The 13,242-nt window shown below is 46.7% G+C and overlaps 1 protein-coding gene across 1 annotated transcript in view; it reads right to left on the bottom strand.

Moving 5' to 3' along the window:
• Positions 1-13,242, bottom strand: part of SCTR (secretin receptor) — a 66,911-nt gene that overhangs the window by 8,131 nt on the left and 45,538 nt on the right. The window contains exons 7-9 of the mRNA XM_010362150.2: positions 11,488-11,641; positions 2,936-2,996; positions 2,261-2,330 (exon numbers count right to left, since the gene is read on the bottom strand). Of these exons, the coding sequence (XP_010360452.1) occupies positions 2,261-2,330; positions 2,936-2,996; positions 11,488-11,641 (285 nt within the window). The remainder of the gene's footprint in view (positions 1-2,260; positions 2,331-2,935; positions 2,997-11,487; positions 11,642-13,242) is intronic.

Below are 13,242 nucleotides of genomic sequence, written 5' to 3' on the forward strand. Positions count from 1 at the left end.
CTTGCCAAAAGACACAGGATTAGTGGCTGTCTAGGACTCCTGGCCGAGCACTGCTTTTCGGGGAACCCTGCTTCTCTGCAACTTGTTGTAAGCTGGCTATGCATGCTGTCAGCTCATTAAGGCTATTTAGTTTAATTTTGTTTGCCTTAGAGTTGTATTTAATTTAATAGGGAGCACTGGAAGGCAAAAAAGAAAGGAAGAAAGAGAAGGAAGGGAGGGAGGGAGGGAGGGAGGGAAGAAAGAAGGAAGGAAGGAAGGAAGGAAGGAAGGAAGGAAGGAAGGAAGGAAGGAAGGAAGGAAAGAAGGAAGGAAAGAGAGAGAGAGAGAAAGAAGGAAAGAAAGAAAGAAAGAGAAAGAAAGAAAGAAAGAAAGAAAGAAAGAAAGAAAGAAAGAAAGAAAGAAAGAAAGAAAGAAAGAAAGAAAGAAAGAAAGAAAGAAAGAGAAAAGAAAAGAAATCTTTAAGGTCCCAAGAATGAGTCTATTTTTAAATAGTAGAATTCCAGGCCCCATGCTAGGTTGATAGGGAGATATTTTGCATCAAGAGTGTTCATCCAACATCCTCAATTGCTGAATAAACTACAGTCCTCTGAAACCAGCCCCGGACACTGGAGCTGGCTGTCCTTCATCCAGGGTTGTCCTGGGCTGGGCTGTCCAAGTCCCAGAATAACAGCAGGGCTGGCTTAACTAAATGAGGAAACAGCCTCCGGCATGAATATTATGAAGCCATGGCAAATCAGTTTCTCAAGGAATTCCACATGAAACAGGAAAGCACACATCTATTGCTAAGTGAAAAACAAACAAACAAAAACCTAATTAAGGCTTTTGAAAAAGAAAAGTATGTCTGCTCAAAGAAAAAGATAGGAAGGAAAACACATGGTCATAACATATATGTAGCTGGGAGAATGATGAATGATTTTTTTTTCCTTTTTAAAAAATACATTTTGTGCCCGGCACAGTGGTTCACGCCTGCAATCTCAGCACTTTGCGAGGCTAAGGCAGGCAGATCACTCGAGTCCAGGAGTTCAAGACCAGCCTAGGCAACACAGTGAAAGCTCATCTCTACAAAAAATTAGCTGGGTGTGGTGGTGGGAGCCTGTAGTCCCAGCTACTCTGGAGGCTGATGTGGGAGGGTCACCTGAGCCCAGGAGGTGGAGGTTGCAGTGAGTCATGATTGCGCCACTGCACTCCAGCCTGGGTAACAGAGTGAGACCCTATCGCAAAAAGTAAAACCAAAACAAAAATTTTGTATTTTGCATTTTTTGCTCAGATTATATACTTAAAAAAGAATAAAAGGTTGTCATAGAATGGCCCCCTCCTCTCAACCAATCCCAAGATGCTACCCAGGCAGCTACTGGAAGAGAAGGGGCCCTGTCCTGTGCCCTCTCCCCCTACCCCATGCCAACGAGCCTGCACAGGGCATTTGCTTTCAACTGGTTCTGCAGCCTTGGGCATCCCTGAGCTGTCCGTGTGGTCGTTATTTCCAGCCGAGGGACTGCTTCCATCCACGAGATGATTCCCATGTGTCCCCATGTGCCTTCCCTCATCTGTCCCCCTGTGCTGAACCATACCCATGGGCTGGGCTACAGGACTCTACCCTGGACACAGCAGAATCACCTGGGGACAACTACCCAGGCCTCTTGCCAGAAAAAGAAATAGAATCACTAGCTATCAGTATTTTTAAAAAACTTCCAGGTGATTCGAAAGGGCCACCAGGATTGACACCCGCAAGCTCCTGTCCAAGATGGCCACCCAGCATCTCTTCCCTGGGGCCGCCCCTCCAGGCCTGAACCCACTCGCAGCATTGCAAAGTCCCAAGACCACGGCCCCACTGAGCTTCCCCAATCTGCACTCCCACCCTCTTCAGATGTCAGCTTAGCGACTCATCCCAGGTTAACGAGCAAATCCCTAGAAAAATGCTCAAGGCCCACAGGTCTGAACCAGTGAAGGTGGAATTTCAGGCCAATGGGAGCCAGCCAGTTTAGAACAAGGAGCTCTGCTCACCACACTTGAGCTGCTGCTCGTGGGAAAGAACCAGGTTCGCAGGCTCTTGCCTCCAGCCTATCCCTCATCCCACTCCCCAACATTCTGTAGGGGGGCAGAGCTTCCACACCCCCCGCTGCTTACCAACATCACAAACACTGTGGTTTATCCCTCCTGGCACCTACAGGGAGCCCTGTCCCTCCACCCTCTGCCCCTGTGGGCTGGTCACCATTTCCGTCTCTCCCACTGATCCCCAGCTCGGGAGAGGAGGGCCACTCACCAGGATGGAGAGGATCACAGGCCCACGAATGATCCACCAGATGGATGCGTTGGCATTGATGTCCCAGCACCTAAGGGAGGGACAGCTGGGCATGGTTACGAGTGGGAGCTGGGCTGACCAGCAAGAACATGTTCCCTGAGGTGGCCCTTGGTATGAAGGACCCATGTTTGCGGCACTGAGCCCCTGCAGTGGTGTGCCCAGTACCATTAGAACCCCGCCCCTCCTGCCACCCAGGAGCACTGCTGAGGCTGAGGGAATAGCCACCTATCTCCCTGCAAGAACCTGAGAGCCGGGAGACTCCCAGATCCAAAAGTTAGCTCACTGTCAGAATTCACCAGCGAGCACGGTGGCAAACTCAGCTACCAACAGAGGCCAGGAAGATGACATCAGTAAGGAAAGTGATGGATGGCTGACATGCGACCTCAGGATCCGGGGACATCAGGCCTGGAGAGTACTTAGCAAACTGGGGAGTATGTGCCCTGTCCAAGACAGCCACAGCTCTGCTCCAGCTCATTTTTCCACAAGGAAAAATGGAACATGTTAAAGGACCTCTCATCTGTGGCCTCTATTTTGAGAAAAAGGCCTTTTCTAGATCGCTCCAAAGAAGTAACGATGCTGTTTGAAAAGCTGGACGATGTCAGAGACATTCTTGTTATCCTCCTTCCATTAGCTTACCCAACGTCTTCCAGAAAGTGTCTGGCGATAGCCCACAAAGCAACAAAAATGGCTGGAGAACCTGAGGATTAAAAATAAAGGGAGGGGCAAAGGAGAGAGGACTCAATTTTCAACACACATATGAGAACAGGACAATCAGTTACCCCAGCTACTGAGCAGGTGCCAAGATTAAGTTTCCACAGAAACTCCTCTGCCATCTTGTGCCATCTTGTATAAATGTGGCACCATGTGCCTCAAGGGTGCCGGGCATGCCCTGGGGACTACGGCAGAATCAAAAGGATCCCAAAGGTCACTTGGTGTTAGGGGTCTCCTGGTAACCCAGGCTGGACTCCAGAGGACCACTGCAAAGTATAGAGGGGCTGGGACTCCTGGGCAGGCTCGTGGACCTATGGAGGCAGCTGGTAGATCCCCCTTCTCATACTGCGATCTACCTGGCCATGTGCAACGGGGAGGAGGAAGCGGAGAAGGGGTGGACACAGCTCATGAAAGAAATGTTGATTTTATTCAAATATTGGCTTGTAAAAAGCTTGGCCATTTAACGGCTAAGGTAAGCCATCACTGTCATGTTTAAACAAAAATATATTTTGGACTAGAGATGAGATCAAGTCCACAAGAATTTAGAAGAGAAAATACAACAACATTTCCTGACTTGTAGTTAAACATGGCAAACTGAACTTATACATTTATCCCTACTTGCCCTGAAGCCCCTCTAAAATGATAATAAAGAAATAGAGGGCCGGGCGCGGTGGCTCAAGCCTGTAATCCCAGCACTTTGGGAGGCCGAGACGGGCGGATCACGAGGTCAGGAGATCGAGACCATCCTGGCTAACATGGTGAAACCCCGTCTCTACTAAAAATACAAAAACTAGCCGGGCGAGGTGGCGGGCGCCTGTAGTCCCAGCTACTCGGGAGGCTGAGGCAGGAGAATGGCGTAAACCCGGGAGGCGGAGCTTGCAGTGAGCTGAGATCTGGCCACTGCGCTCCAGTCCGGGCGACAGAGCGAGACTCAGCCTCAAAAAAAAAAAAAAAAAAAAAAAAAGAAATAGAAACGGTAAAAGCCTACCTATAAGGACAAAGACTGAGAAGGAAGGGCAGAGGAGAGGAGAGACAGCAACAGGCTTAGGCACACAGAAGGTTGGCAGAGGAGTGGCAGCTGATGTCCCGAGCAGAGGAAGCTGAAACAGAAGTGTTTTCTGGGGCAATGCTGCTGGGGAAGTACCCAAGGATGCTCTAGGGCCAGGGCACTTGGTACCCAGGAGGCAGGTGGCAGGGTGGGGCTGGGGCAATAGGATGGTTTGAAGTCTGGATAAGAAACAGATAAGCACCTGAGGCGACCAGCATTACCCGTTAACTTCCGATAGTTTATTCTCTGCAAAAACTGAGCCAAGGAGAACAGGGCTGCAGCCCAGCAGAGGGCCGGAGGGGGTGCTCAGCTGAGCAGGAATGGAGTGATGGTCTACACCAGCACTCAAGGTGGCTCTTGAGCACCTGGTATGTGGCTGGTCCCTACTGAGTTGTGCACTAAGTGCAAGATAGATACCAGATTTTGAAGACTTAGTACAAATAAAATAATGTAAAATATGGCCAGACGCGGTGGTTCATGCCTGTAATCTCAGCACTTTGGGAGGCCGAGGAGGGGCAGATCACCTGAGGTCAGGAGTTCGAGACCAGCCTGGCCAACAGGGTGAAACCCCATCTCTATTAAAAGACAAAAATTAGCCAGGCGTGGTGGCTCATGCCTGTAATCCCAGCTACTCAGGAGGCTGAGGTGGGAGAATCGCTTGAATCCAGGAGGCGGAGATTGCAGTGAGTCGAGATTGCACCACTGCACTCCACCCTGGGTAACGAGAGAGAAACTCTGTCTCAATTAAAAAAAAAAAAAAAAAAATGTAAAATATGTCATTACCAATTTTTATATTCATTATACATTGAAATGATACTATGTTGGTTGTGTTGGGTTAAGCAGAATAGATTATTGAAACAAATACCACCTGTTTCATTTTACTGTGTTGATTGTGGCTACCAGAAAATTTTAAGCTAGATGTATGGCTCAGATTCTTTTTTTTTAAAGCAGAAATACTTAAATCAGATTCTATTTCTAATGGACATGCTCAAGCTGAATGGTAAAAGCCCCAGGCCTGGGGCTGCTCAGTTTTCAGGCCTCTACTGAACAGGTTTCTACCCCTACCCCAACCCTCTACCCTCTGCCCGCCTCCCTGCCACTGCAGGCTGGAGATGAAAGGATTCTCTAGAGGAACTGAACAGCCCCAGACAAAAGGCCTATAGATAGCCATGGGGGGACCCTCCAACACTTCCAGCCCAGTGTCCCTTGAGAGACAAGCCCCACACCCCCGACAGCCATTAGCCGGCTCTGAAGTGATTCATCCTTAAATAGGAACAGACAGCCAAGGTCACCAACATCTTATTACATAAAAGACAAAGACCAAAACAATCAGAGAAAAGGAACTCAGAGGAAACAGACCATACAGGAAGCAGAAGGAACTTGAACAAAACAACTCTAAGGAACTCCGTAGGAGAGATAAAAGGAGAGATAAAAGGTGGCATCTACAAGACACAAACAGGATGCTGTCAACAGGGAGTGCTCGGAAAACAAGAAAGGGGGCTTAGGAATGGAACATATGATAACCACAACTCAACATGCAATAGATGGGTTGGAAGATAAAGACTAGGAATCTCTCAGCAGAATGAACAACAGCGGAATGAAAAGCAGGAAAAACAAATTCGAGCATTAGAGGTTATTCCAGGATGTACAACATTAGACTAAAGGGAGTTTCAGAAAACAGAGGATAAAAAACAGAAAGAAAGAAACAATTACATAGATAATGTAAGAACATTTTCAAGAAATGAAAGACATGAATTTTCAGATGAAAGGGACACCGTATGCCAGGAAAAGAGATGAAAAAAGATTTGCATCACAGCACATCCCTGTGACATTTCAGAACACCGAGAGAAGATCCTGCGGTTTATGTAGAAAGGAGTAAAAAGTTCAGGAAGCAAAATGGCATGGCACTCCCAATAACGCTGATGCCAAAACAAAAGACCCTCAAAATTCTGAGGAAAATGATTTTTCAACCTTTTTTTTTTTCTTTTTTGGAGATGAAGTCTCACTCTGTTGCCCAGGCTGGATTACAGTGGTCTCAGCTCTCTGCAACCTCCACCACCAGGGTTCAAGCTATTCTCCTGTCTCAGTTTCTTGAATAGCTGAGATTACAGGCATCCACCATCACACCTGGCTAATTTTTGTATTTTTAGTAGAGACAGGGTTTCACCAGGTTGGCCATGCTGGTCTCAAACTCCTGACCTCAAGTGATCTGCCCACCTTGGCCTCCCAAATTGCTGGGATTACATGTGTGAGCCACTGTGCCCGGCCTTCAACTTGTTTTATGTCCAGCAAAATGATGAATTAGGTGTGAAGGTTGAACAAAGATATCTTCAGACGTGCAATTTAAAGAAAATTCCTTCTAGGTGCTCTTGGTCAGACAGATACTGGAGGATGTGCTCCAACACAACTAGAGAGTAAACCAAAGACAGGGAGACGAGAAAGAAAGGAAACGGGATTTATGGAAGCAGGTGAAAGCTAAGGGAACTGAGTGAATCTGGAGAACAGCCAGCCCAAGTCAAACAAGAAGGCAGAAAGCTCTAGAAAAAACACTGGCAAGTATATCAGGTTGAATAGTGTCTCCCCAAAATTCATGTCAACCCAGCACCTCAGACTATAACCTTACTTGGAAATAGGGTATTTTCAGATGTAATTGGTTAAGATAAAGTCATACTGGAGTACGGTGGGCCCCTACTCCAATATGACTGGCATCCTTATAAGAAGGCCATGAGAGACACACAGACAGAGAAGACACAGAGGAAGAAGTCCACGTAAAGACATAAGCAGGAATGAGGCTGATGCAACTACAAGCCAAGGAATGCCAAGCATTGCCAGCCACCACCAGAAGGTAGGAAAGAGATATGGGACGGATCCTCTATCAGGGCCTCCAGAAGAAACCAGCCCTGCCAGCCCTTTGATTTCAGACTTTGGGCCTCCAGAACTGTGAGAGAGTAAATTTCTGTTGTTTTAAGCCACCAAGTTTGTGGCAATTTGTTAAGATAACCTTAGGAACTAATATAGCAGGAAACAAACAAATACGAACTGATAGATTTCCTATTGCATTTGATGATTTGGAAAATAAATAGCTTTGGAAGGTTGTCCAGAGAATTTGAGAGAATTGATGCTAGCAATATATATATATAATATATATATATATATTATATATTTATAATATATATATATATATATATAAAGCAAATGAAAAATGATTCCAGGAAAATAAAAAGTTAAATAAGATTGAAAGTAAAATTATTGTATACCACTTGTCTCAGTAGTAAACACTATTTACATAGATATGATAATGTATACACTGAATCTGATTTAACCAAAAATTATAAGAAACTGTAATGGAGGAATGGAGGTAAAGGATTAAGAATTTTATATTCTTGGTCGGGTGCAATGGCTCACAACCACAATCCCAGCACTTTGGGAAGCTCATGCAGGAGGATCGTTTGAGCCCAGGAGTTCAAGACCCATCTGGGAGACATGGCAAGACCCTGTCTCTATAATAAATGTAAAAAATCAGCCAGATGTGGTGGCATGCAACTGTAGTCCTAGCTACTTGGGAGGCTGAGCCAGGAGGATCGTTTGAACCCAGGAGCTTGAGGTTGTAGTGGGCTATGATTGCACCACTGCACTCCAGCTTGGGCAAGAGAGTGAGATTCTCTCAGAAAAGAAAAAATAATTTTATATTCTTATCTTCCACCATAAGGAGTCGATAACTAATGCTTCAAACAGACAAATCAAGAAATAGTAGTGTATTGTTTAGAAACACAAGAGTCAATCTTAGGAGGAACAAGTTAAAAAAGTAAAAGGGCATTAACTCTGGAGGGCTGAGCTCGGGAATAAAAAGTGAAGGCAGGAGATGGCTTTTGTTTATTATAAACCTTGTAGTCTTTTGTTTATTATTTAAACCAACTACATGAGTGACTTTGATAAGAATAACAATTAAACAAATGCCTTGGGCTGGGTGTGGTGGCTCATGCCTGTAATCCCAGCACTGTGGGAGGCTGAGGCGGGAGGATCACTTGAGGCCAGGTGTTCAAGACCAGCCTGGGCAACATAGTGAGACACTGTCTCTACAAAAAATAAAAATAAGTAAATAAAAATTAGCTAGGTACGGTGGTGCATACCTGTAGTCACAGCTACTCAGAAGGCTGAGGCAGAAGGATCACTTGAGCCCAGGAGGCTGAGGCTGCAGTGAGCCATGATTGAACAGTTGCACTCTAGCCTGGGTGACAAAGAGAGACCCCATCTTAAAAAAAAAAAAAAAAATCTTGCCTCAATTCTTGGTGCTTTGGGCAAAGAACATGGGTTTTGAGAGGCACTTCTTCATTATCTTCCATCCTTGGTGCCAAGTTGGCGGGAAAGTTTGAAAAATTTGTAATGGTTTAAGTTGGTGGCTCAGTGTGGCCACTGGACCAACAGCATGAGCATCACCTGGGAAAATGTCAGAAATGCAGTCTCCGGCCACCCCAGACCCACTGCCTCAGAGTCTCTGGGCAGGGAGTGCAGCAAGCTGGGTTTGGCAGATCCTCACCCATGCTGAGGCAGAACCGCCAGCGCCAGCCACTCACTCTCAGTCACTGAGTGGCAGCCTGGCTCTTCTATAAAACCTGCACTATCACTCTTTTCTGGGCACAGATTCAGACCTCAGCCGCTCTGAAAAAGTCAAAGCTTTGCGTAAGTATTAAAAACCTTAAGCGTGCTCCCTCCTTTCCACTCAGGAATCCATATCCTGGGATTCTGTATTACATACAGAAAACGCTTTGCCCATAAAGGTATTCATCACTGTGCTATTTATAATAGTGAGACAACCTAAATGTCCAAACAGTAGGTATGTGGTTAAATACATCTATATTACATCTATCCATCTATATGGTAGTTTAAAATGTTTATGAAAGAGTTGAAATAATATAGAACATGCTTATGTGTTAATGGGAAGAAGCGAAATTCAAAATTCTTCATAGAGAATGACCACAGCTATGTGAGGAAAAACTGCAAGTAGAAAAAAAGGTTGGGAGGAAATCTCAAAAAAAGTTCAATCTGTGGGAATAGGGTAATTTTTTTTCTACTTAAAAAAATTTTTTTTTGCGAGGTTTTACAGTAAGCGTGTACCCATTTAAGCAACCTATCTTTGGGGAAGTCAGTATAATTTCAAGCAGGGGCCGTTACCTTTGCATGAAAAAAGCTTCTTACAGATAGAGGGGCTTCAGGCCTTCCAGGGACCCCTTTGGTATCTGGCAAGCAAACAGGCCAGGAGGAAGAGAACCATTGCTGTTTTATATGTTACTCAACTCTCAGCACCCAGCACAGGGCTGGCGTATAGTAGATGCTCCATAAAGATTTGAAGAATAAAGGAACGTTCTTATTATTTCATTCAAACATCTTAAAATCCTGTGACAGAGATGTTATCACAATGCAGCTTTGTAATCTCTGAACACAGGAAGTGCTCAAAGAATGTTGAATAAATTACGATCCTGGTATTATAGATGGGGAAACTGTCCATGTTCATACAGCAGAATCCTGGCATATCTGGGACTTAAAGCTTAGTGAGTTGGGCTCAGGGAGTTGGGTGCTTTTTCCTGGCAGAGCCAGCTGCATAAGGCAAGTCCCTGGTCCCCAGGCTCTCTGGGATTGCTGACTTCTGGAGACACTGGCATAACCCTACAACCTCCCGCTGGCCGAGGGTCAGGTGCTAACTGGGCTGCCAAGGTTCAGAAGCAGGAGGGCTCAGCCAGCTCTGCCAGCTCAGGCAGCTTCCCTGATGGGGAGACAGGGCCCTTGCAAATAAGGATTTAGACCAGCAGAAAAGGCAGCAGAGGGCACTCCTGGCAGGGACACTTCTTAAAGGCACCAGGAAGAAACCAAAAGAAGCTAATGCCAGGTGTACATGACTATCTCTGTAAGCCTTTGAGTCACTCACAGGAACCTGGCTCTCTGTCTAGAACTCCTTAGGGTAACTTTCACATTTACCACATGAACAACTAATGGATGAATGGATACAGGAATGGATGGAAGGGTGGGTAGATGTGTGCATGGGTGGATGGGTGGATGGATGGATGGGTGGATGCATAGATAGATGGATGTTAATGGCAGGGTAAAAGTTACAGGGCTTTGGAAACAGACAAGTCTTGGCTTGAATCCTGAGGTCTGTCTTTGTTTACTGTGTGAGTTGAGTATGTTATGTTGTGTCTCTGAGCTGAGGTCTCTGAGAGGCCCCTGAAGATTGCTGCGATGACTAAATGATACATGTAAAGTGCTGAATCCAATGCCTGGCACACAGCAAGTGCCCTCAAAATGGAAGTTGTTTATCGTCTTCATTGACCGGAAAGGAAAAGGGAGAGAGATGGAATGGGGGCCGGCACTTGGCTGTCTCGCTCTCATTTCCCCTCTTTCCTAGACAATGAATCCTGAGTTTCCTTTGGGAAGTCATGTGGTTTCAGTAGCTTAGGCCAATCAACCTATTTCATTCTCTCAGGCCTCTGTGACTAGTTCAAGGCGTCTATGAGATTTAAGCAGTCCAACCAGAGTGCACCTTAGAATATTCGCTGCGAATGCTGGACAGAGTCTCTTCTTTCTCTCACTGGAGTTTGGTACAAGGAAGTCTCTAGCCCAGAAGCTGTTGGCCATTCCACTAGAAACAGCAGCCTAACTATAAAGCCGATGTTACAAAAGGCAAAGTAGAGACAGAAAGGAACAGTGTTAAGCTGCTGGATTCAGCCTCTCCTGAAGTTGGCGATCCCTGGACTTTTCAGTTATATGAGCCAATTGATTTCGTTTATGTTTAAAGCTTGACAGATTTTCTGATGCCAGCAGTCAAAAGCATCCTAATGCAGAAAGGAAGCAAGAAAGAGGATGTAGGAATGGACCGCCTAAAGGCAGATGAGGCAACGAGTATTGGGTAGGAACGAACTGTAAAAACATCTAGATGCCAGAAACTGGGGCTAAATTTCCCACTTGACAGATAAGTAAACTGAGACCAGAGGGTTAAACATCAAGGAACTTCTCTAAGATTACACAAGTTAGCTGGAGGCGGTGGCTCACGCCTGTAATCCCAGCACTTTGGGAGGCCGAGGCAGGTGGATCACCTGAGGTCAGGAGTTCAAGACTAGCCTGATCAACATGGTGAAACCCTGTCTCAACTGAAAATACAAAATTAGCTGGGTGTGGTGGCACATGCCTGTAATCCCAGCTACTTGGGAAGCTGAGGTAGGAGAATCACTTGAACCCGGGAGATGAAGGTTGCAGTGAGCCGAGATCACACCACTGCACTTCAGCCTGGGCAACAAGAGTGAAACTCCAGCAACAACAACAACAAAAAGATTACACAAGTTAGTTAATTGTGGAGCTGGAACTAGTAGCCAAACCCTCTGACTCTCGACTCAGCGCCCACATACCATGCAAGTACCAGACCCAGGGAGAAACATACCCCATCCGAGTGCCACAAATCCCTGGAGGTACTTTCTTTCGGAGAAGAAGGAGACGGCGAGGAGAGTGTGAAGGTAGAGGCCTTCCACCAGCAGCCAGGAGTAGTTGGCCATGATGCAGTACTGGAACAGCACCATGACCAGCTTGCAGCCCGCCTGGACAGAGAGAGGCAGCTGAGCCCAGGCCGGGTGGCAGTGGGGTTCCCTCTGGTGAGTGGCCCCAAAGGGAGCAAGAGGGTGTTGTAGGGGCAGGAGCCAGGCCACAAGAGCAGGCCTCTGGGGTTCAAGGCCATCTTCTGTGGCCTTCCTCCATCAGGCCTGCAGTATTTTCTAGAGAGTGGGAGTCCACAGGCCTAATGAGTTCAGTCAAGCTGGCCAATGAGCCATCACAGGAGCAGGAACTAGGTTCAAATGCTAGCACTGGCTGCCAGGCTAGATGAGGAGACAGTCCTTCAACTACAAAACTGTGTCGGATACTGCCCAATCCCCTCATGTTTTCTTTCTTTTTTTTTTTTTTTTTTTTTGAGACGGAGTCTTGCTCTGTCGCCCAGACTGGAGTGCAGTGGCCGGATCTCAGCTCACTGCAAGCTCTGCCTCCTGGGTTCATGCCATTCTCCTGCCTCAGCCTCCCACGTAGCTGGGACTACAGGCGCCCGCCACCTCGCCCGGCTAGATTTTTGTATTTTTTAGTAGAGACGGGGTTTCACCGTGTTAGCCAGGATGGTCTCAATCTCCTGACCTCGTGATCCGCCCGTCTCGGCCTCCCAAAGTGCTGGGATTACAGGCTTGAGCCACGTGCCCGGCCCCCCTCATGTTTTCAAATGAGGAAACCAAGGCCTAGAAAGGGAAGAGATGTCTGAGCAAAGGGTTAAAAAAATCTTTTCTAAGCTCAGTTCCCTTGCAAACACATAATGAAGGGATGTGCCAACTCTGTTAGGAGGCACCACTGATAATGGCAAAAATGGCCCTGGCTGGTACATTGCACTCTCCACATATCCGATGGGAATGTCATAGAGTCGGACTTCCCGGATGCAGTGACTGACTCTTTTAACAGGCATGTCCCCTGCAGGGATCCCTGGAAGTTATGCTGATAGAATTGGGGGGCACCAGGTTTCTACACCAGCACAGCTTCTGTACCTCTGCCATGGTAGGGCCTTTGTCCTTTTCTTTGCATTGAGCTGTCCCCTGAGGATGGGACAGCTCCTGGGATAGCCCTAGGGCTGCCGTAAAGACAAGCCGGAGAAGGAGGAGCACCCGTGCTGCCTGTGAGACAGTGGTGGTTCCTGCCTTATGGCCTTCCCAGAGGCTCTGACTCCAGGCAAGGCCCATTGTTGACTTGTGAGTCTAATGTTTAGTAAAACTTGAGAAAGTTCCCTGCTGGGGCGTTGCTGGCCTTGTCCACTGCTGGTCGGTAATGAAGCGTGGCTAGGATTTAACGCTCCTGACTCCCAGCAGGTACTCTTGTTTCATCCTGGAGACCTCCTTGAGAGACATGGATCCTACTTGAAGAACCTCTCAGTCTGAGTCAAAAAATACACACACACACACACACACACACACAAAACTATGAACAATACAAACAGATGAGTGGTAGGAAATGGCAGGCAGGTTGGCTGAACTAATCTCAATTTCCAATCTCTTTTCTCCCTTGCTCGCCTCTACTATAGAGACTGTGACAGTAAAAAACTCAATCACTCTGCTTCCTTTGCAATTAAGTGTGGTTACATGACTCAACTCTAGCCAATGAGATGCAGGTA

The sequence above is a fragment of the Rhinopithecus roxellana genome, chromosome 14 (genome assembly GCF_007565055.1).
Source record: "Rhinopithecus roxellana isolate Shanxi Qingling chromosome 14, ASM756505v1, whole genome shotgun sequence".
NCBI classification, from domain to species: Eukaryota; Metazoa; Chordata; class Mammalia; order Primates; family Cercopithecidae; genus Rhinopithecus; species Rhinopithecus roxellana.